Genomic DNA, 25263 nt, shown 5'->3' on the forward strand with positions numbered 1-25263 from the left:
TATTATCCTTTCCAGAAAGTCCCTCCCAACAAACATCATACTAACATCGAGATTTCAATGACGCTCTCGTCCAGAGGAAGTTAAGTTTGGGGTAAGCCACACTGGGGTTCAATAAGTCCTTCAATATAACCTTTGCTTGGGCAAGGTCTTAGGGTTACTTCCCACCGCCGGCTCCTGCCAGCCGCCCCACCCGCTTATCTCCGGGCGTGGCCGAGCGCGGCGCCTTTAAGAAGGGGGCGGAGCACAAGTGGCAAGACAAAGCCCCTGGCCGCGCGCTCCCCCTCCCCCGCTCCGGCGCAGCGCACGGACAGTAGTACCCGGATGTCGGTGTCGCCGTCGATGACAGATGGCGCAGTGTCTGTTAGGGGGCTTCTCTGGCCTGACCTCCTTGAATTCTCGACCTTTTAGTCCCCCGCTGTCCCCCACTATCAACTCCGCCGCTGGACGCCCGCACGCCTGTTACCGGAGCTTACATAACGTGACCTTTCACCTTTTCATACTGCCCTCTAGTGCGCTGCAACCCAACTACGCGGCCGGGGAGTGGGGCAGGACCGAAGCGCAGAGCGGCAGCTCCTCTGAGCCAATAGATTGTGAGCGCTGACCAGCTCTCCGCCTATTGGAGCATTCGCCACCGGCGCCACAGGGGAGCACGTTAGTGTGTGTGCTGGCCCGGCCGGGGGGAGGAGGGGAATCTCCCGCCATTTTTCAATAATTTTCTACGGTGCCGCTAAGGAGAAGTCGCAACTGCCGAACCCGAGGATCCGTAGTAAAGGTTGACGAGAGGCTACAGAACGGCGCAGCGGTGTGCGTGGGAGGTTGTTGCCGTTGCGTCCGGTTCCATGGCCTTCTCGCGGCCGCGCCAGCGGTGAGGGAGCCGAGTTCGCGCCGCCCTCTCACCCCTCCCCTCCCCCACCCCACCCCCGGGAGCTAGGCGCTCGCTCCTGGCCGCGGGGCCTAGCGTTGCGCCGCGGGCTCGCCGAGGAGCCCCTGCCTTCTCCGCCGCCGGCGCGATGGCGCCGCTCCTGGGCCGCAAGCCCTTCCCGCTGGTGAAGCCGCTTCCCGGCGAGGAGCCGCTCTTCACCATCGCGCACACTCAGGAAGCCTTCCGCACCCGGGAGTATCTTTTTCCAGCCGGGCGGCCCGCAGGGTGGGGTGGGGTGGGTCGGGGGCTCGTCCGGTCAGGCGGGCAGCGTAGCTGGTGACTGTGGCAGCTGTCAGCGCGCTCGGAGCCAACGGGCCTGTACCCCGAGCCGCAGCCCGCCGTTCCTGGGGGTGGGCGTGGGCGCGCACCGGCTCCGCTCAGGTCGTCCTGGAGCCCCGCACCATCCTTTTCCCTGCTCCGCACTTTGTCCCCGGCCCTGGCTTTCTAGGAGCTACCCCCACCTCCATCCGGTTGGCTTCAGGCCTGAAGTGCCAGGGTGAGCGGGGTTTCTTTCTCTGCTGCTGCTTTATTTTTAAATTAAACCTTCTACTTAAGTTTTTGAAATCGTACCCGCGCGCCTCGTGATCCGGCTTGTATGAAACTGCGTTTTGCCCAGATCTCTGGGGCTACTTGGCGTTTTTCTCCTCCTGAGTGGACTTTAGGCCGGTGATGAACCGACAGGATCGAACACAAAATCAAGAATGATTTTCCAGATTTAGAGGAAGGGGTAGAAAATAGTTATCTTGAAGGAGCTGATGCTCTCCTTCCCTGGGCATGCACAGGTTTGAAATTTTGACGATTTAGAAGGAGATTGTATGTGTCTCCAAATACAATTTTTTAAAATAGCAATACATGCTTCACGTTTTTTGTTGTATTTTAGAAGCAGGACACTGGTGTTGTAAATAAGTATTCTTCTAATCTTTGTTTAAGGTTTCTTCCACAAGGTTTGTCTTTGTTAAAAGTTACACGACTTTTATTTGTTAAAAGTTACACGACTTTTATTTACTTTTTTTTTGATGTCATGACATCGATCCTTACTGAAGCTTAAGTGTAAAAAAAGATTTCAGAATCAAGCTTTCTTCAATGTACAGAAAGCTTCAAAAGTAAAAGCTAATGTATGAGTTTTATAAGCCCCTTCCCTTTGGAAGGATATGGTTTCTTAGGAATTTCTGCTTGCTTGCTTCTGCATAGGAGAAAGTATCCAGGTGAGCGATGTCATTTGATTTGTCTATGATCATCCCTTCAGTGTAATACATTATAGGATAACCTAGTTCTTTTTCCAGGGCAATTTATGGATGTTGGTTGTTTACATAAAAGCGTACCTGGAAAGTGAGTCCATGCTGTAGGAAGGCCCTTGGAGAAATATAGTTATAGCATCTTGGAGCTGAAATGGATCTTGGGGATGGTCAGGTTCTCCTGCTTGGTTTGCCAAGTGGGCCCAGAAGGTTGAGGTTGATTTGTTAAACGTCACACACTCTAAAGTGATGAGAGTCAGGAGTAGAATCCAGAGCTCTTCCTGCCTCATCCCTTGTCAGTAAATCACAAAAAGAGCGTGGAGCGCTACTCTCTGACTTTTCATTATGTGAGCCGACTTTCTCTGTCAGTTCTTGGTGTAAGGTGAGCATTTAAGGGAGGAGTGGCAGTGGTAATCTCGTTCTTTTTCTTGTTATGTTAGGACTTTTGGAATGCTTTGGAGAAGTACTCTAGCTCTACATAATACAGCATAATTCTCTTAAAGGTGCCCTATTTTTTTTTTTAGTAACATTCCATAACATCAGTGGAGTAAAAAATTTTGTGGGAATCTTTCATATCCTTTTCAAATGTCCTTCAATTGTCATCTTTTGAGCAGTTGATGGATACTCACACACTAATGTTACCAGATGTAAATTTTTCATGCCTGGTTCTAGTGGAGCATAAGAAACGTGATAGAGAAAAGTTCCAAGTCTGTAAATAGGTACTGAGCCATGTGAAAATGGCTGTGGATAGCTAATTTAGAACTGGCTGCACAGGCTTTTTCATACCATTTACTGAAAACATTGAAATACAGTGATTTGTGTGAGGAGTTTCTCAACGACAGTTGAAACTGAAACTTGAAACTTCTTGTTATGTATTTAATAAAAATTCTTAATTAAAAAAATTTTTCATACCAGGATTCAGAACCCTTTGAACAAACGAGTTCTTAAACTGTGTTATATATTGGGGGGAAATTTCTACAAGTGGAAGCACTTTGAGGATGGGTTTTAAACAATAGTACTATGTGTTTGGCATGTTGGCATATCTCTTTATTAGGCTACTAATGATTTCATAGAGGAAAACAAGTATGTGATTGGCTAACAGCTGCATTTGAAGGATTATTATTTCCAGTTCTTAATTTATATTTAATTATATTTTAATAGGATTTGATACTTTAATTTTCTCAAATAGCCACCTTTTGATCACATGTATATTCTATAGCATATTTGTATGGTATTTTATTGACCTAAGCTGTTAGTGTTGGTATATTCCTGAGGACATTATTGTACATCCTTAAACTTACAGTGGTAGTTGTGAATGATGCACATTTTTAATGACTGGGTGCTGAACATTGATGATTTGTGTTTATTGTACTGTAGCTTTGAGTCTGTTGTACATTACTTCTAGGGTAGTATTCCAAAGAAGACACTAGATCTTAGTAGGAAAAAGCAACCTACCAAAGTCATTTCTTGATGTGATTCTTTGAAAATAGGATGGTACACTGAATGTATTTAAGTCAAGATTGATTTTAAGAAGGAACTGAAGCTACAAGCTGCCTGCTGTGGATTAATATTTTTGAATTACTTTAACTATCCTAGTTTCTAAGCTTAGAAATGACCCAGTTCATAACCTTTGTAGCATGGATGTATGAGAAGTGTAATGAGGGGATGTTAGAATATACAGTTAATCTGACTCTAGTAGGCAAGAGTGACGAGTGCATGTTTTAAGAATAGGACTTCCACTCTATTGCAAGACAGGATTTTATTGAACAGTTGGAACATTACACTCTTACGTTGATTTTTTTTCTTTATTTTTATTTTGGTATCATTAATCTACAATTACATGAGAAACATTATGTTTACTACACTCCCCCCATCACCAAGTTACCCCCACATACCCCATTGCAGTCATTGTCCATCAGCGTAGTAAGATGCTGTAGAATCACCTGTCTTCTCCGTGCTGTACAGCCTTCCCTGTCCTTCCCCCCCACATTATGCATGCTAATCGTAATGTTCCCTTTCTTTTCCCCCACCATATCCCTCCCTTCCCACCCGTTCTCCCCCCGTCCCTTTCCATTTGGTATCTGTTAGTCCATTCTTGGGTTCTGTGATTCTGCTGTTGTTTTGCTCCTTCAGTTTTTCTTTGTTCTTATACTCCACAGATGGGTGAAACCATTTGATACTTGTCTTTCTCTGCCTGGCTTATTTCACTGAGCGTAATACCCTCTAGCTCCATCCATGTTGTTGCAAATGGTAGGATATGTTTTCTTCTTATGGCTGAATAATATTCCATTGTGTATATGTGCCACATCTTCTTTATCCATTCATCTACTGATGGACACTTAGGTTGCTTCCATTTCTTGGCTATTGTAAATAGTGCAGCGATAAACATAGGGGTGCATCTGTCTTTTTCAAACTGGGCTGCTGCATTCTTAGGGTAAATTCCTAGAAGTGGAATTCCTGGGTCAAATGGTATTTGTAGTTTGAGTTTTTTGAGGAATCTCCATACTGCTTTCCACAGTGGTTGAACTAATTAACAGTCCCACCAGCAGTGTAGGAGGGTTCCCCTTTCTCCACATCCTCGCCAACATGTGTTGTTGTTTGTCTTTTGGATGGTGGCCATCCTTACTGGTGTGAGGTGATATCTCATTCACTTTTAATTTGCATTTCTCTGATGACTAGTGATGTGGACCATCTTTTCATGTGTCTGTTGGCCATCTGAATTTCTTCTTTGGAGAACTGTTCAGTTCCTCTACCCATTGTTTGATTGGGTTATTTGCTTATTGTTTGTTGAGGTACATGAGCTCTTTATATATTTTGGATGTCAAGCCTTTATCGGATCTGTCATTTATGAATATATTCTCCCATACTGTAGGATGCTTTTTTATTCTATTGGTGGTATCCTTTGCTGTACAGAAGCTTTTCAGTTGGATGTCGTCCCACTTGTTCATTTTTGCTTTTGTTTCCTTTGCCCGGGAAGATATGTTCATGAAGAAGTCGCTCCTGTTTATGTCCAAGAGATTTTTCCTTTGTTTTTTTCTAAGAGTTTTATGGTTTCATGACTTACATTCAGGTCTTTGATCCATTTCAAGTTTCCTTTTGTGTATGGAGTTAGACAGTGATCCAGTTGCATTCTCTTACATGTAGCTGTCCAGTTTTGCCAACACCAGCTGTTGAAGAGGCTGTCATTTCCCCATTGTATGTCCATGGCTCCTTTATCGTATATGAATTGACCGTATATGTTTGGGTTAATATCTGGACTCTCTATTCTTTTCCACTGGTCTGTGGGTCTGTTCTTGTGCCAGTACCAGATTGTCTTGATTACTGTGGCTTTGTAGTAGAACTTGAAGTTGGGAAGCAAGATCCCCCCCCCCACTTTATTCTTCCTTCTCAGGATTGCTTTGGCTATTCGGGGTCTTTTGTGGTTCCATATGAATTTTAAAAATATTTGTTCCAGTTCATTGAAGAATGCTGTTGGTATTTTGATAGGCATTGCATTGAATCTGTAGACTGCTTTAGGCAGGATGACCATTTTGACAATATTAATTCTTCCTAGCCAAGAGCATGGGATGAGTTTCCATTTGCATTTGTTAGTGTCCTCTTTAATTTCTATTAAGAATGTCTTGTAGTTTTCAGGGTATAGGTCTTTCACTTCCTTGGTTAGGTTTATTCCTAGGTATTTTATTCTTTTTGATGCATTTGTGAATGGAATTGTTTTCCTGATTTCTCTGTTAGTTCATCGTTAGTGTATAGGAAAGCAGCAGATTTCTGTGTATTAATTTTGTATCCTGCAACTTTGCTGAATTTAGATATTAGTTCTAGTAGTTTTGGAATGGAGTCTTTAGGGTTTTTTATGTACTTATATTGATGTTTATAATTGAATTTCTTTAAAATAATAATTATGCCAGGATTAGAGTTATTTTTAACTCAATGACAAACTGGTCCAAAGAGAGAAAATAGAGTAAAAAGCAAACCTTGAGTTGGTGCCAGTCATTTCACTTGGAACTCTTAGGATTATAGTTATGCTTATTTAACTACATACTTTTCTGGGTACTTCCTTTCAGGCTAACGAGTATTTTATTGAAAAAAATGATCCATACAAGACTGACGCAAACAAAGAAGCAGCGTTTTGTGGTAAGGAGGTAGCTATTGAACTCATGAAAAGGTGGATTCATAATGAGATACTCAAGGATTTGAAAATATCATTTATGGCTTTCACAACCTTTGGCGAATTGCTTTGACATTTTTTCTGCAATTATATGTGCAGCACTCCCTGGAACATAAAAACTTCAAGTGGCATTTGATATGAATGGTTATTTGAGAGTGAGTGACTTATTTTGGAAACCGAAAATCTAAGGATTTAAAGGCAGCTGACTTAATATCCTTCTAACGGGCTTTGCTTTCTCCTCTCATTTTTGTTTTTATCTTGCTTTCTCTTAACAAAAGTCAAAGTAATAACTGGAACAGTTTACATAAATTTAAACATCTTGTTTTAAGGGTTTTAGGACTTTGTTTTAGATCTTAATCTAATTTAGATGATTAGTCAATTAAAATTTTTGTGTTATTGTCAGAGGGCATTCATTATTAGAAAATTAGGTAAATTTTAGGTTTATAGTGCCATCCAACAGAAATGTAATGGTGAGCCACATGTAATTAAAATTTTTCTAGTAGGCACATTTGAAAAAAAGGAAAATGGGTGAAAAAAAAAGGAAGACTTTTTAAAAATTTCAAGATGCAGTCTGAGGGAGCAGTCCCTGACTGTAGTGTGCTTTTCTAGTGGCAGAAAGAGCTAGCAGAAACATGGTGGCTTTTTAAGCTTCTTCCTGGAGGGTGGCATCTGTCACACCTACTCACTTCTGTTGGTCAAAACAAGACATGTGGACAAGCCCATCATCATTTGGGAGGAGATGGACATTTCTCTTCACTGGAGGCATTGCTAGCCAGATGGCAGTGGGTGAAGATGTAGAATCCTCTTAGGGAAAGGTAGTGAATGTTGAGAAAAAATAATACAATCTACCATATTTCAGGGTTCAAGGAATGTTCCCTAGAGAAAGTTACTTTTAAGTTGAGATCTAAAGGATGATTAGAATTTAGATGAAGAATAGTAGAGGACTATTCTTTAAAGAGTATGTGAGTTTGAAGGTGATCTTCATTTTTAAAAATTGATGGAAGTTTCATATGGCTGGAGTGAAGAAGTAGGAATGGAGATAGAGTTGTTAAGTGGTGAGAGAAGAGGGCTGGATTACACAGGACCTTGTGAGATCTGAGTTTGGACTTTGCTTTGAATTTAGTGGAGGCTTTTGAAAAATGTGAATAGGAAAGAGGCAGATTTTAGGTTAGGAAGGTCACTGGCTGCAGGGTGGAATGTATCCTTGAGACTAGTATCGACTGGACTCGTGAGGCTTTCATTAGATAATCTAGGCAGTAGGTAATGATGACCTGCATAAATTTATTAGCCCTTGAAGTGGAGAGAATTGCAATAGATGGATTCCTGAAATTAATTAGATTTGATAGGATTTGGTGATTGATTGGGGAGGAGTTAAGGGTAAAGTTCTGTTGGTTAGTGGTGTCTTTCTCTGAAATTGAGAATTCTGGAAGAGGATCAAGTGTTCTCTTTCTGTTTTGACTGGGAATTGAGGGGTGGGAGAGGGGGTGCAGGAGAGCAAGTGAAGGGTTTAACTTGGACATTCTTACATTGTGTGGCTGTGGATACTCAAATGGAGACATCTGCACTGCTGGCCTAGAGTTGAGAGAGAGGAGATTGGACTGGTGATAGAAATTGTTAGCATACAGATGGTAATTGAAGTATGAGAATGGGTGAGGTTACCCAGAGTGAGAATGCTATACTGATAGCAGTGATTTTCAAAGGAGGATAGGAAAGATATGTATCAGGGTAGAAGGGACTTTGAAAAATCATAATCAATGGTAAATATTTGGTATTTAAATATATATTGTTTGGGAAAAGTTTTCTACTTTTATCTTAAAATAAAAATCACTGAAAAACACAACAAACATTTTAATTGATGGATACAAACTGGAAGCTAGAGGATGGAAGGATTGCTGGCATGAACGATTTGCATTTCAGGGGGCTTTGAGGGCAAGTGAGATTTTTAAGCAATCAGAAGGAGGAAACGAGTTTAAAAACAAGACTGAGAAAAAAGGATGTTAGAGTGAGGAGCACAAGGGACCAGAGAAGAGGATTACCAGTGAGTCCAATAAAAATGTTTTAAAATACGACTCGTGAGAAATGAGGATCAGAGGCTGGACTTAGATAGTGGTTCTGCCATTGGAGAGAGAAGACAGAATTAAATACCTAAGTGGCTGCAGTTAGGGACTGAAGAGATGAGGATGATTCCCTGATTGCTGATTTGTTGGACACTGGAATCATTCAAGTGAGGGTGGGAATATCCGTAAAGAGCAAGTTTGGGGAGGAGAAGGGGATCATAAGAGTTCAGAAAAAGTTGGATTTGAGGGTTCACTGAGGCATTGAGGTGATAACAGTCTTGTATGTCGTTGACTGCATGGGTTTAGATCTATGGAGAATGGACTGGACACATTATTCCTACTTTTAAAAATAACAGCCAATAATAAAAGCTTTAGGACATACTCATTAATCTCACATTTCCTTCTGATTGTACTTAGATTTCTTCAGTGTAAGCTAAATAATATATTAGAATGTTATCAGCTTTTTGAATGTTTTAAGAAATCCACCTACTGATTGTTCTGTGTCTATTTTACCTCTCCTCCCCCAGTGTAAACAGACAAAAACAAAAAACAAATCCATCTTATTGAGTAGTTGTGATAATGTCACTATGTAAGCTCTGCTATTTCCTTTTCTTTCTCTATAGGTTTTTATAGTTTTTCGGTGATTGGATATACATAGCTTTATGGAAGTCTGACTCCTGATTTTTACTGGTACTCTATTGTGTTTAAATCATTTAAATATTAGGACCACTGCTGGTGAGGAAAGTAATTTTTGGCTTGTTTTTGGCAGATCTGGGGAATGATAGAGTAAGGGAAGGTCCTTTATGCTGTTGGCTAAAGCTGCAGTTTTAAATTACCTATGGATTTGTCCCTGTCGCTTGTTTTTTCAGTGGTCATAACCCTGGAAAAGCAAGAACCTCCATGTATTAAAAATAAACTACTTGTTAAGTTGTGAAGTAATATTACAGAGGAGGCTGTTTAAATGCTTTTATTTCAACCTCTGTAAAAAAATGTCACTTGGAAGGTTCAGAGATGGGCAGCTAATTCTCTAGTTGGTGTCAGTTTATTTTCTTGCATAGCATCTGTTGCTGTGCATAAAAAGGAAATTAGTTTCTAATCATTTAAATTTGAATGTGGCTGGCTGATAGTGAATTCCAGTTGGGAGGGTGTGAAAAGTTATATATGGCCCTAACTTAAGTGATATTCTCTTCCTTCATCTCCCTCATAAAGACTGAACCTGACTGTTATGTAACTTGTGAATGTAGTATTACTGGAGAAAAGATAAAGACTGGATAAATACTACTGTATCAAAATTATTTTTAGGACTTCATGGAGTTTATTTTTTAAGCCCTAAGTATCAGCAGGTGTTTTCCACGTAGACTGGAAGGCTGTTTAGTAAGTGGATCATCAGCATATGCACAAGGTTATTCCAAACTGCCTATGAGATTGTGGTATAAGTCATCTGATCGTACTGTGGAACTGATTCTTCAACTTGCTGACTGAGTTGTGTAACAATTCCACATACCTTAATTTCTTACTAACACTTGTGTTTTATTTTGCTTTTATATTTTTCTTAGGAATTTTTAGTGCTGCATGAGTCTTGTGAAATGAAACGGGTGAATTGAAGAAATCACATTTATACTAAAATATTATTTTACTTGTAAAATGACATATAATTTAATCATACTTTGTTCTTAATAATTTTGTTTGGATTTGCCAGTTGAAAACTGATGTTAATTTTATCTTCTCATGTTGTACATTATAGAAAGGAGACTGTAGATGTTTTTTATATATATGGTAGGTATTTTATGGATATGAATTAGTTGTCTCTGTTCCTTGAATGTTGTTTTCCTGAGCCACTGTTAACAGAGAGTATGAAGCCCGCTTGGAAAGGTACAGTGAACGCATTTGGACGTGTAAGAGTACCGGAAGCAGTCAGCTAACACACAAGGAGGCCTGGGAGGAGGAACAGGAAGTTGCTGAACTGTAAGTATTAGAAGCATTGCCCTTCTAGCACCATCTTCACATTATTAGGAAAGGGGGGAAATTAACAGTAAAGCAGTATTTGCATTTAAATTTATGGGGCATAAGTTGAAATATATTAGTATAATTTATTAGTGTCTGAGAACTCTTGCCTAGTGGCATTTTGCTAATAACAAAGTATAGAGTATATAGTTGTATATATGTATATACTTATTTAAGTATTTATCAGACTTTTGAGTGTTTTTGCTCTATACTTTGGTAAATACTCTGGAAATGTGGTTTTAAGTAAAGGAAGCTGATACAATCTAGAAGTAATATAGAGGCAGCAAATTAGAAAGTTTTCTTTATTCTGTGATCATTTGAAATTTAAACAGTATTTACAGCAGCTATCAAAGATAGTTTGAAGACAGTTTATCTAAGTGAGGTAGTTGAATGAAGTATCTTTAAAAAACCTGTTTATGTTAAAGTGTCTACTCATCTGGGTATTCTCTAAAAATGTACAGAATTTGGGCAGTAGGAGCATGCAAAAGATAAGTAGAAACCAGGGATAATAAAACAGTATTCTGGGAATTTCGAATGGAACCTTTTTCTGTAGACTTCTCATTGACTTAATCTCGATAGTGGATAAGCAGAGAGCATACAGTTTAGTAATCTCATAGTGTTCTGCTCTTTTGTCAGTGTAACAGAGCACTGGATTCAGTTGAGACCTGGGTGTTCTAGTAATGGCTCAGTCACTGATAGTAATTAGTCTAGTCTGTTAACCCACTGCCTGTTTATTTCCTTTGGGTCACTTAGATTATTCCACTTTGGATTAGTGTTACTTGAGTATATGCCTTGTTTAGTGTACTACTAGACCACGGGTGAGCCAGCCTTTTCTTTCTGTAATGTGTCAACTGGTAAATTTTTATGGTTTGTGGGTCATGTGGTCTTTGTCTCAGCTGTTTAACTCTGAGGTTGTACAGTGAAAGCAGCCGTAGATAATATGTAAATGAATGGGAATGGCTGTGTTCCAGTAAAATTTTATTTATGAAAACTGGTAGCGGGCTGGATTTGGCCCATGGGCTGTTGCTGTCCCCTGTAGTAGCCTGTAAACAACTTGAGGGCAGGTCTCATATTTGACTTAACTCTTGAATTGATTACAGTGCCTAGGCACAGTTCTCTGCATTGTCTAAGCACTTGTTCTTACTAGAGATACTGTTACTTCTCTGGGTGTCTTTTTGGGACAAAAAGATAATGTGTGTGAATTCTATGCAAATAAAAGATAATAACCATTAACCTACAGCAAATGAAGAGTATGAAAAGTAGTAATAGTAAAGAAGAGGTCAGTTAATGTTGCTTACAAATGATTATGCACTTAAAAAATAGTGAAAAACCATTAGGAACAAATACGAGAGAGAGTTCAGTTTCAAAATGAAAATAAATTGTGTTCCTACATACAAAGAGATAAAGTACAGTGGGAATTTAGAGGCTAGAGAAACTAACTTGGAGATGTTAGGGAAAACTTATTGGAACTTTATAAAGGAAGTGACATTTGAAGGCTAGTTGGTGCCAGATGATAGAAGACAAGATGAAATATTTGTATTTAATGCAGTGAACAGACACCAATACTTTTTGAACAGGAGAAGAGTATAGGACAGTTTTTGATGATTGGCATTGGGCTTTGAGAAGATTGATCTGAAAGCAGTGTGTAGGCTGAATTCGAGAGGGAGGAAGTGGGTGGAAAGTCTACATAGGCTAGCTGGGATAGTATTCAGGTGAATTGTGGCATTATTGGGAATAGAAAGAATTTGAGATTAATTCTCTAATCCTTCCTGAAAAGAGGTTTTTGGCCATAACTTTGGAAAACCACTACAAACTTTCTTTTTGAAAAGTCATAATAATACATATTCACATATTAAAGATTTTCAGCACACCTGTAGTAAAGGAACTTTAGCTTGGTTTAATCTTGTGAGTTCAAACCTTGGCCTTAGAACCCATTTCATCAGAGGGGTGGTCTGAAGAACAAACACACTTGAGGAATGTTATATGTGATTTGATAGCTAACAGAATATAGGGGATGATTAGAGGAATAATTTTAAAAAGCAGTGAGGTTTTACAGTTTTTATTCAAAGTAGAAATTTTTTGTTTTTTTTCCTGATTATAAAAGTAATGTACACATTATAAGAATATAAACAATACAGAGTTAGTAAAAAAAAAAATGTGAATGTCATTGTCCAAACCTCACACCCCAGAAATAAACACAGACAATGAAGTTCTAAGTCTGAAAGAATAGAAGGCTAAATGGATGGATGGAGTGAATTTGTAGGGGACAAGAAAGGCTTCATGGAATTAAGGAAGTGTGAGGACATCTCGGATGATTAAGCGGGGAAGGAGGACAGTGGGGAGAGGACAATGGTAAAAGCCTCAGCAAAGGCATGGAGGCGTCTAGAAGCTTATTGATTATGACTGGGGAATGGCGGATAACTTGGTAGGTTAATTCATTGTAAGGGAATATGATAAAGAGATTTTTAAGATTAATAGTCAATTGGAGGAACATGTGTAGTTAGGAACAGCACAGAGAATGACTGAGAATACCATAATATGATAAACCTAGTAACTTACATTTGCATGAATGATCTCATGCCTGATACTCACCTTTACCCTGCAACACAAATATTAAACTGTTTGGTTGGAATTGGATATCTAACAGCTATCCATTTAGGTTGCTTCCCATTATCTGACACCATCAAGAAAGTAACAGTAAATATGTTTACATATATGATGGTTTTGGATAATTAATTGTCAGTGCTTTCCAAAAGAATTGAAACAGGTTATCAGCAGTTAATGAATCCTACTTTGCACTTTTTACTTGCTCATATTGGGTATGATAATAATAATATTTTGGGGTAGTTTTAATAAGTGAAAAGTGGTATATCAGTATTTTACTTTGCAAGGGCCTTGGAGGTCAGTTCAAGTCATGATTCCAACATGTTAACCTTCTTGATTTATTTTCCCTGTCCTTATATATATACTAGGTACTGTGAGAACTAAATGAATGAATGCATTTGAAAGCATTTTATTGATTGAGACTTAACACAAATATAATCAAGGTTTGGTCTCCTAACCAAAAGATGGGCAAATGGTAATAATAAATAATTCATGCCTAAAAAGGGAAGTCTAGTGCAAAAACAGATTAATGGGAAAGTGTTCAACCTTCCTAATGATGTGCCTATTATTTTCATTTTATAAATGAGAAAATTAGTTGTGATAGGTCTGTCTGGGAAAGGTGTTAAAAAGTTCTTTCCCTGTGTACCACATGGTTTTTAATCTTTGTATTCCCAGGGCATTATATATATTTGCTGAAGACACGTTTGAATTGGCTTGAATTGAATCTCTGGATAGGTTTTTCTGCATTTTCTTGGTAACTAATCACATGTTTGTTTAGTTTGAAAGAGGAGTTTCCTGCCTGGTATGAAAAACTTGTTCTGGAAATGGTTCACCATAATACAGCCTCCTTAGAGAAGTTAGTAGATACTGCTTGGTTGGAGATCATGACCAAATATGCTGTGGGAGAAGACTGTGACTTTGAGGTGAGCACCTATTTTGTTAATGTGATGTGACACTAACAGATGGCGGGATTGGAGCTTCCAACATAGATTGCAGAATTCATCTCAGTGTGTGTAAAATTGTATTATATATGAAATCTACTTTATTTAATATCCAATCTGAGGATGAAATTTTAGAACCATATTCATTATTGGGAATGATAACTGTTACACTGTATACCCTTGTACCCGTACCCTTGTTTTCCCTGCTCTGTCCCTTTTTGTATCTATGCTGTCTTGGCTTTTTGTTTTATAATTTTTTGTTTAAAGGACTTCAGATGTGTTTATAATCTAAACCTATGGCACCAACAAGTGACGGATCTCATTTTACTACAATAGTGAGCGAGTTTGACTTTTTTCTTTTTCTACTTAAATTTGTTTTTAAATTTTCCAGACCAAATAGTTCAAGGATAACTATTATTAAAGTGGTACCTAACACTAACGTAACCCCTATATAATCCTTTGAAAATTTAAAGATCCAGGAGGAAGGGATGTTTAACATTTGTTAAATATCAGTAGGTACTGGATACTGAACTAGTCAGTTTACGTAATGTCTTACAGAATCTTCCCAGAAATGTTGAGGTAATTAACAAGCTCAGATATTTAAATAGCTTGTTCAGGTAGATGCATTGCAACTAATACATTATATTAGTTAAGAATGATTTCAATTGTGTCTAAAAACATAGCTGACTAACAGTGGCTAGTATTTCTCAAACTTCGAATATACATTCTTGTAGGACTTCTGAATATACATTCTTGGGCCCCAGCCCCTGAAAGTTTGGTACATAAGGTATAAGGTAGAGAGTAAAAGTTCGCAGTTCTCACAAACTCCAGGGGGTGACTCTAGGGATGACACAGTACTGTCTGCTAGCCATCAAATGAAGACATTTGATTATTTTCACATAGTAAGTCTTACAGGCAGGCAGTTCCAAGTGTGCATAAAGGTCGAGTAATACTGTCAGGGACCTAGACTCTTTGTGTCTTTCTGCTCTGCTCTTCTTAGTGTGCTGGGTTTTGTCCTTAGCTTTGTTGTCTCTTAATTATGAAATTGTGACTGTATTCAGAGTGAGGAAATCTTAATCAGAAGTATATTCCTCCCCATCCCTCTTTGCATATTATTGGCTAGACCGTTGCTTATATAACCACCCTTAGCTCAAGGGAACTGAGAAAGTGAATACTGTCTTTTTTTTAAAGCCTCACGAGGCAGGCTGGCAAGAGAAGGGGTTGGTCGGGGGGTGGCCTAGGTAGCCCAACAATATCCAGTAAGTGATGGGATAGGGATTCAGGCTTTTGTCTCTATGTCTATCTTGTTCCAAAGTCCTTGTTTTTTCCTTCATTTACTTTGACCCCCTGTATCTCCTTGTTACTTCTTTTTATACTTGTGATGTCTATGGGATCACCACTGGATTTTAATAACACACTATATCAGTCAGTATCCTGGCAGGAAACAGTTGGCATATTCAAGTGGTGTAATTGGATTGAGTTTAATAAAGGTACTATGAACAACAGATAATAGTTTGATCTAGGTCAAGGAAAAGTAACAAGGAAAGGTTAAGTACCCTGTGGCTGTCAACAGTAGAGAGACTATTATTCTAAACCCCAAGGAAACAAGGAGAGGGAGTGGATACTGGAACTAGAAGAGAGTAATGTAGTTGTAGACAAGTACTTTGGGAATAAGATATAACCAGCTAGGGAGACAGGAGAATACATACCCCCAACATCACTTTTCTCCCACCATCTTTTCTTCTGATGCTTCCCTTGGGCTGAACCCACCAAAATCTTAAGGAAGTTTGGTGTAGTTCATAAAGGTCAGCCTTTTGAAGCACAGAGCAGGGTAGAGAAGAAGGAGACAGATTGGGAATGGCAAAAAGAAATACTGTGTATGTATTTCTAAGGTGGAAGAGGAGAGGTTTGAGAACTGGGGGGAGAGAAAGATGAATGCCCATAAATATATGAAAAAAGGTTTAAATTCGTTAGTAACCCAGGAAATCAAATTAAAACCGTAGTGAGATAATTTTATACATACTGGATTAGTCAGTAAGAAAATGCCAGAATAATGCCAGGTTTTGACAAAAGTGTGGAGCTGCGTATTCATTGTTCTTGGTGGATATTGTGAGATTGAATATGATACCCTTTGACGGAGGGTTTTGTTCTTGGATATTTACCCTTTTGAGCATGTTAACGTACATACTTGCCTGCTATCCTTTTATTCTTTCTTAGGTGAAGTGACTTCAAATCCTTGCTCATCTTTATTTATCTATCTATCTATCTATTTATTTACTTACTTAAAATTTTTTATTAAGGTATGATTAATGTACATTCTTATGAAGGTTTCACATGAAAAAACAATGTGGTTACTACATTTACCCATATTATCAAGTCCCCACCCATGCCCCAGTGCAGTCACTGTCCAGTGCACCTTGCTCATTTTTAAATTGGATTGTTCTCTTGTTTTTGAGTTTTGAGAGTTCTTTGTATATTCTGGATACAAATTATTTAGATACATGCGTTTGCTATTTCTTCCAATCCTCTGTTTGTGTTTTCATTCTCAACAGTCTTTTGAAGAGCAGAATTTTTTAGTTTTAATGAAGCCGAATAAAAAGCAATATACCTAACTGTATCTATAATTAATTACATTTAGTGTAAATGGTCTGAAAATTTTAGTTAAAAGGTAGAAATTGTCAGATTGAATAAAGAAACTAGACCCAACTATATGCCACCTATAAAGAAGATACAAATAGGGTAGTAAAAGAATGGGGAGATACCATCCTCATGTTAGTCAAAAGAAATCTGGAGTAGCTATAAAAGTATCAGACAAAAAGGTATGATTATGGAGCAAAGAATATTTCAATTGACAAAGAAGCATTTCATGACAAAGGGGTCAGTTTATTAGGAGGACATAGTAGTCCTTAATAACGAGTTTCCAAATACATAAAACAAAAATGGATAGAAATACAAGAAAAAGTAGACAAATCACGATTATAGTTGAAGCTGGTAATCTGAAAAGATCAGATTAATAAACCTCTAGCCAAACTCAGAACAAAAAGAGAGAAGACACAAATTAACCAATAAGAATTAAGAGAGGTGATGTCACTACAGAATCTATAGATATTAATAGGCTAATAAATGTTATAAATACCTTTATGCCATTTTAACAAATGAAATGGATAAATTCCTTGAAAGACAAGCTACCAAAACCCACCCAAGAAAAACTAGAAACCTTAATAGCTTATACTCATTAAAGAAATTGAATTTGTACTTAAACTTGTCCCACAAAGAAAACTCTGGGCCCAGGTGTTTTCCCAGGTGAAGTCAACAAAACATTTAAGGGAGAAATAATACTGATTTTATATAAACGCTTCCAGAAAGTGGGAGAGGAGGGAATTCTTCATGTCTATTTTATGAGGTCATTACCCTGATACCAAAACCTTCCAAGCACATTACAATAAAAAACTACGACCAAGAAAATAAAATCTATATTCACAAAACTCCTTCATGAACATACATGTAAAAGTTCTAACCAAAATTTTAGCAAATGAAATCACTATATTAAAAAGATAATTCATTATCACTGAGTGAAGTTTATCCTGGAAATGCAAGGTTGTTTTAAATTTATAATTCTACTTATTGACTAACAAGAAAAAGCATATGATATATCTCATTTTGCATACAAAAACTGTTAGACAAAAGCCACCGTCAACTCCTGATGTAACTCTCAGTAGACTGCAAATAAAAAGAAACTTCAGCTTGATAAAGGATATTTACAGAATAACTTCCAGTGAACATAACCTAATGGTAAAAGACTGAATGTCTGCTCTCCCACCTCTCTTTGACATTGTTTTGGAGGTTCTAGCCAGTATAGTGTGTCATGAAAAAGAAATAAAAGGCATCCAGATTGGAAAGAAAGAAGTAAAATTATCTTTATTTGCAGATGACATGATTGTCATATTTCAGCCTAAAAGTCTGAGAAATAAAGTTGAAAGAAATCACTGTATTTGGCTACTTTAGAACTTTAGTGAATTTTTGTTAGGTGAGGTGGAATCTACATTAGCTAATATATTCTAAACATTAGGTTTCTAGTTCTTATTTATTATCTTTGATTCTTCCTCCTGTCTCCTGTGTAGGTTGGGAAGGAAAAAATGCTCAAGGTGAGGATTGTGAAAATTCATCCTTTGGAGAAAGTGGATGAAGAGGCTGCTGGGAAAAAATCCAATGGTGCCTGTGATTCTCCCTCAAGTGACAAAGAGAATTCTAGCCAAATCACTGAGGACCATCAGAAGAAGGAGGCAGTTGTAAAAGACGATGAAGGAAGGAGAGAGAGCATTAGTATGTATGATGCTAGCTTTCCTTAGTGAGTTATGCTACTCTGTTTATTTTATTATATATACACAGATCTTTTTTGAGTTCTCTAGCAGCTAAATTTGTAATTGAGTTTTGTTAATAGGTAGATAGGCTTTTGTTCATTATGATTGAGAAAACAAAAAACACAGAGTGAATCAAGACTTAAATCTCTCAACACAGTGAAACCAATGGGAAACCATTTCCTCTTGCTGTTTAGAAATCTATGTGCATGCACCTAGCTCCTCAAAACAGGGAACAAAGTTTGTTTTTCTTTTCTCTCTAAGTTGGACATATGTGTGGAAGCGGGGTGATTGGAGTAGGAGGGGCAAGTTCTAATCTTTATTTCTCTTCAGATTGCCAACTGGTGTGGTGGTTTAAGATACTTCTTTTATCTATAATCTGTAACTCAAGTGGGAGCTGTCATAAGTAATTTTTAGGGAACTGGAGACCTAACAATCATGTTTTGAAACTTGAAGAACTGAAACATTGCCTATTGGGAAAACTATTCAACCTTTGAGGTCTTTATTTTTTTTTTTTGAATCTGTGCAAATAAGGGGTTTGACGGGAACAGATTCTGTCTCCGAAAATATGAGTACTACTCAAAGAGTTTGAGTATGTTGATCCCTTTTCCCATTACTCTTAGATGATCAAATATTTTTACCTCATTATTTAAGTTTCAAAGTTTGAATTGAATGTTTTATTAGAGATTTATGCTATCTGTCTTCCATTTTATTTCGTTTCTCTCCGGGTATTTTGGGTTTGTGCAGATTGTTTTAGAGGAACGTTCTTACCTAGTCCCAAGGCAACTTCTGAGACTGTTGCTCTAGCTCGCCCGGCACAGTTTTGTTGATACTTGAGTTTTGTTTTCCCACTCTGTTTTATGAATGCTAATGTCTGTTTTTCAGTTTCTTCTTTCTTTTTGATACCAAAGATTGCAGATATGTGCATTACTTTAAATTCCCAAGGCTTGAGGTTGATAAATGCCTTATTTAGGTGTTGGTTGATGACAGGTGTTTTTGGAATGAGATCATTGGAAAACCAGTGATGTGTTAGTTGTAAGTTGATGCCTTAAACATTGTGTACCACCCCTAGTTTGTGTTTGTGTAGGCTTTGACTTCTTTTTTATAGTATTGTGTGCCTTGGTTTAGGTTTTAATTATTGAGATGTAATGTTATTGCTACTATGCAAAGAGTGGTGGTGGTGGGGGGAGCTGAAGAATTAATGTTACCATGTATTCTGAATGTTTCCAGAAAAAAAATCATCAAATTATAGTATGCCAACATTTTCTCACCAGGTCACCTTTCCACTATATGAAAAAAATGTATTAGGAACTTTTTATGTAGCTTTATGTTTATATCCTCCTTGTTATGAATTTCTGTGTTCTTCCTTCATCTTAGAAGTGAGCTCTTTCTCTTGACCACGATACTTGTGCTTTGAATTCCATGCCCTCCTACTTTCTCAAGGGTTGGGTTAACATTTATTATTCTACTCTGTAATGTTTTTAGCCCCCCGCTAATGGCTTTTCTCAGAACAAACACATATTCCTCTGATCCTCTTGGTCTATTCCTGTCTTATTCATTCAAACCAAGGTTCTTTAGAATGTTGGTCCAGTTTGACCATTAGTTTATTCCTTATGACGTTATTTAACTTCTGCCTCTTTAACTCCTGAAACTGTTCCTAATAAGATTATAGATGACCCTGAATTGCCATATCCATTGCTTTATTTGTAGTCTGTTTTACTTCTCCAGTACATTCAACAGCTAGTCACTTTCATATCTTTTAACCTGTTTGATACTGTGATCTCCTAGTTCTCCTGCCACTTATCTTTTTTTTTTTCTCTGCTATTCATTAGATTTTTTTTCCATAGGCTTTTTCTGCCATCTTTTAATTTTTCAATAAAAGTATACTTACTGTTATATTTCATTCATGCCCAGTATAAACTCTTAAACTTATATATAGGTTGATCCCAAGCCTACATCAGCTTAATTTACTTAACTCTACACCTGATCTTCACTATATGTCCTAGGCAATTCAAATTTAACACATGTGAAGCTAAATGGATCACCTCACTCTTTATGTTGTCTTTCCAGCGCAAATAAACAAGAACCCTGCTGTTCTTCCAGTGTTCTCTTACTCAGTTAATGATACCATCCTATAGTCGGTCCTTAAGGCAGAAAACTTGGAAACCTTTAACATTCCCACATCTAGTAGGTTGGTTACCAAGTCTGTCTTCTAGATACCTTTTGACTACTTCTCCATTCCATTTACATTAATGCATGTTTGGCATTGTATCTTATTTCCTTATCTTCAGTCTCACCTTCCCATTTACTCATTTTCTAATTGCTGAAAATGTTATTCTCTTAACCTTTTCACACTTAGTGATCTTTCCAAAATGTACATCTAGTTAGGTAGACCAAAAATCCATTGTTTACTTAGTTGCTCACAAGACAAACTCTAATCTCTTTAAGTGGTATTAAAAGTTCTTTATAATTTGATCTCTACTTATATCTCTTCAGTCTGATTTTTTTTTACTCTACTTTAGCTTTTATTCACCCATACCTCATTACTCGCAGTCTCTGAACAAGTCAGATTATTTCTACGCCTTTCTTGTTTATCTACCAGACTAAGTTAGGTATTTCTTCTGTCTCCTCTCATAGTACTTCTCTGTTATTGTAGTATTTTCCACATTGTATTGTAATTTTTTTTTTTACTCCTCCCATAGACTTTACTACTGAGGTAAGGACTTTATGATTCACCTTTGTGCCCCATTACTTAGTGCCTGGTGTAGAGTAGATGTTTAGTAAAATGATTGTTAGTGAATGGATAGTTAAAAGAGTTATTTTTTCACTAATTTTCTATCAATTTGACTAGATGACAGAGCACGTAGATCTCCACGAAAACTCCCTACTTCATTAAAAAAAGGAGAAAGGAAATGGGCTCCTCCAAAATTTCTGCCTCACAAATATGATGTGAAACTACAAAATGAAGATAAGGTTAGTTGGCACTTTATAGTAAATAAGCCTTTAAATATAGTAGATGTTATTTAAGAAAATATCATAGCGCTAGTTTTCTCAGCAAAAGTGTGCTAAAGAAAAATGTAAGTGAATGTGTTTCTACAACAAATTGTGAGTGGTTTTCTAGTCTTAGTAATTATGATTTTAAGTCAAATTATATTTTCTTTCCTAGGAGATACCATGCTTTTTTTTCCTTTTTAATAAGAATTATTAGGGTACAAGAGTATTAGCAATTGAACTTCAAGCTTGGTTGTTTGGAAAATAATCTGTTCCCTGTAGTTATGGACATCCTAAGTGAAAAGTAGAGCAATTTGTAATATAATTTACACTCAGAAACTGAGTCAGTTCTAATTGGTGCTTTTACAAGGAATCTATAGAGCTAATAATCTAAAACAGTTAACACCTTTAAGATGACTTAATACTATGTTTTTTGATTTTAAGATACTCATCTTTTCACAATTTTTAACATGTCCAGAATCAGGAAATATCTTAAAATCAGTTGGCAAGTTTTTTTCTTAGTGGTACATAAAATATGTCTGTGATTAATAGCATCTTAGATTCTATGAATTATGGCATATTACTTTCAGGTACTCTTATTACCTGTATGTGTAAAATCTTAAAATTAGAAAGAAGTGGGAAGGCTGTCTGGGAGTAGAAGGTAGCTGTACATTTATCTTCATGTTTAACTATTTTATAGAAGAAATAGCTAAGGCCTGAGAAGTTTAGTAATTCTGTCAAAGTTCTTAATTTGGTAAATGAGATTGGGAAGGATTATGAGAACTTTGACCTCTTTAGAATGTGTTTTTTCCCCCCACAGAATGACTTGTGTTTTATTTTGTGATCTGAAGACATGGCTGGATTGTTAGGATTTCTCTGTATTTGAAAATTGAATGTTAAATACAATTTGTCACTAAGTTTTTCTTACCTCTCATTCAGCAAGATAGATAGTTAAACATAATTGTTAGGCAGTCTCAATCACTTCCCTAATTGTCATTTGTATTCTTATTGATGAGTATAAATTGCTTTGTTCACATGTAGTAAATATTGTTTTGTAGGAGAATAGAAAATATAAATACAAGATCTCTAGTGCCATAGTCAGAGCTGATAATTGGTGAATATAGATGTGGTTAATTGTAGTTAGCTTTTAAGTGACCTTTAAATATAGGAATATTCCATACATACTGTTTTGTAACTTGCTTTTTTCATTTACTAATGGTAGACATCTGTAATGTCATTAAATTATCTTCCAAAACAGGATTCTCAGGTTGTAATGTGTGTCATAGTCACTAGGGGAGTTTATTGAAAATGTTGATTCCCAGGCTGTACTGCCAGAGATTCTTTTGATTCAGTAAATTGGAGGGGAAGCCCAAGTGTCTGAATTTTAATAGCTTCCTGGATGATTCTGATAAATTTGTCCTGATTAAGAAGTATTTTTCTCCCAAGCTGCATAGTGTCCATTATATGGATGTATTTTAATTTAAAAAGTGAATCTCTTACTGATGGATCTTTATATGTAGTTTTCACTTTTTCTTTTAGGGTGATGTAGATTACTATTCATTTACTTCTGAATTCCTAAGAATTGCTCATTCAGTGTATATACACGTTTTTAAGACTGACACATGGTGATAAATGACCTAGGGATATCTTTAAGTGAATACTATGAAAATATTCTACTTTTTCTTACATCTAGTTTACAGCCCTGTATATAGGTGGAATTAACAATTTTTCTGGAGAGAACATAAATGTTCTCACTGGTTAATTGCTTTTTATCCTAGTGGTGAGTTATTTATATTTGTTAATCTAGATCATCAGTAATGTGCCTGCAGACAGCTTGATTCGTACAGAACGCCCACCTAATAAAGAGATACTTCGATACTTTATACGGCATAATGCAATACGGGCTGGTACTGGTGAAAATGCACCATGGGTGGTAGAAGACGAATTGGTGAAGAAATATTCCCTGCCTAGCAAGTTCAGTGACTTTTTACTTGATCCATACAAGGTAAGATCACTATTAATTTTTGGACAGCAGGGTAGAATACTATTAGATAAGTTTATTATCTCCAGTGACTCCAGTAGAATTAGATTTATATCAGATTTTGAACTCTTAACTAATGAATTAAAAAGCTTACAGATATATATATTTCATATAGTTTGTGATGTGGGGTTGGTAGGGGGAGACCATACTGAGTATCTCCCCTAGTTCAATTTATTTTTACTATAGTTGCAAAATTTAAGAAAAACTGCATATGGTTTTTTTTTTTGCAGGAGAGGTGCTCACATCCTTCTTGAAATGAGGCATGGTATAAAAACTAAAAATGTTCTTCAAATCGATTCTAAAAATGAAAATGGATCTTATATTTTAGATAAGATGATCAGATATAGTAGCAGCCTTTAGAAAAGGGACTTGGAATAAATATTACTTTGTATAACAGATTAGTAGAAAATCTAGCATTTTCCTCTTGAGAATGTGTTTTTGTTACTTAATCATCTTATTTGATCTTCAAAACATTCTTACAAAGTTGTATGGTATATATATATGTTAATCTTATTTTCCCGATGGGGAAACTGAGGTTTGTCTGATTAGTACCTACTGAAAGTAAATGATAGAAACTATGACAACGGCCTCGGATTTCTGACTTTTTCCATAAAAGGGTTTCTTCAATAAGATTTCTTATTGTAGGTTTTGAGAACATTTATGCTGCTTTTGTTGGTAAATTTACTTACTTGCATACTGATATTTTCATCTTGGTCTCTGTCAGAATGGGATCAGGAGAGGGCTGCTGATCTGTCAAAACTAAGAGTTCTAGGATTTCTCCCCCCACCTCCTTTAAATTACAAAAACTAAGGACATTTTGAGTCATACAGCTAAATTTCCTCAATTGTCTTAGGTTGATTTTGCTGACAAAAGTATATTGGGAAACAGTTTTATTTCCTCAAATTTGGTCAAGACCTCCAACCATAGTTTAGCATTTAGCATGTTTTCTTATTTTAGATGAGCATGATAAAGCATCATCATCTATGCTCTTTTTTTCAGAATTACTTTTTTTTCTTTTTTCTCTTTTTTTTTTATTAAGGTATCATTGATATACACTCTTATGAAGGTTTCATAAGAAAATGTGGTTATTACATTCACCCTTATATCAAGTACCCCCCGTACCCCATTGCAGTCACTGTCCATCAGTGTAGTAAGATACCAGAATCCCTATTTGTCTTCTCTGAGCTACACTTGTCTTCCCTGTGACCCCACACACACCATGTGCACCAGTCATGATACCCCTCAATCCCCTTCTCCCTCTCTCCCCACCACCCTCTCTCACCCCTCCCCTTTGGTAACCGCTAGTCCCTTCTTGGAGTCTGAGTCTACTGCCATTTTGTTCCTTCAGTTTTGCTTCGTTGTTATACTCCACAAATGAGGGAAATGGTTTGGTATTTGTCTTTCTCTGCCTGGCTTATTTCACTGAGCATAATACCCTCTAGCTCCATCCATGTCGTTGCAAATGGTAGGATTTGTTTCTTTCTTATGGCCGAATAGTATTCCATAGTGTGTATGTACCACATCTTCTTTATCCATTCATCTACTGGTGGACACTTAGGTTGCTTCCATATCTTGGCTGTTGTAAATAGTCCTGCAGTAAATATAGGGATGCATATGTCTTTTTGAATCTGAGAAGTTGTTTTCTTTGGATAAATTCCTAGGAGTAGAATTCCCAGGTCAAATGGTATTTCTATTTTTAGTTTTTTGAGGAACCTCCATATTGCTTTCCACATTGGTTGAACTAAGTTTACATTCCCACCAGCAGTGTAGGAGGGTTCCCCTTTCTCTGCATCCTCGCCAGCATTTGTTGTTCTTAGTCTTTTCTGTGTTGGCCATCCTTACTGGTGTAATGTGGTATCTCATTGTGGTTGTAATTTGCATTTCCCTGATAATTTAGCAATGTGGAGCATCTTTTCATGTGCCTGTTGGCCATCTGAATTTCTTC

The 25263-nt window shown here is 37.3% G+C and overlaps 1 protein-coding gene across 1 annotated transcript in view; it reads left to right on the forward strand.

Annotated features, from left to right (window-relative positions):
- The first annotated feature begins 687 nt into the window (after nt 1-687).
- Nucleotides 688-25263, forward strand: part of BAZ1B (bromodomain adjacent to zinc finger domain 1B) — a 72486-nt gene continuing 47910 nt past the window's right edge. The window contains exons 1-6 of the mRNA XM_017660612.3: nt 688-1117; nt 10228-10344; nt 13766-13910; nt 18050-18251; nt 21138-21259; nt 23085-23282. Of these exons, the coding sequence (XP_017516101.1) occupies nt 1011-1117; nt 10228-10344; nt 13766-13910; nt 18050-18251; nt 21138-21259; nt 23085-23282 (891 nt within the window). The 5' untranslated portion in view covers nt 688-1010. The remainder of the gene's footprint in view (nt 1118-10227; nt 10345-13765; nt 13911-18049; nt 18252-21137; nt 21260-23084; nt 23283-25263) is intronic.

Source organism: Manis javanica, chromosome 10 (genome assembly GCF_040802235.1).
Source record: "Manis javanica isolate MJ-LG chromosome 10, MJ_LKY, whole genome shotgun sequence".
Lineage (NCBI taxonomy): Eukaryota > Metazoa > Chordata > Mammalia > Pholidota > Manidae > Manis > Manis javanica.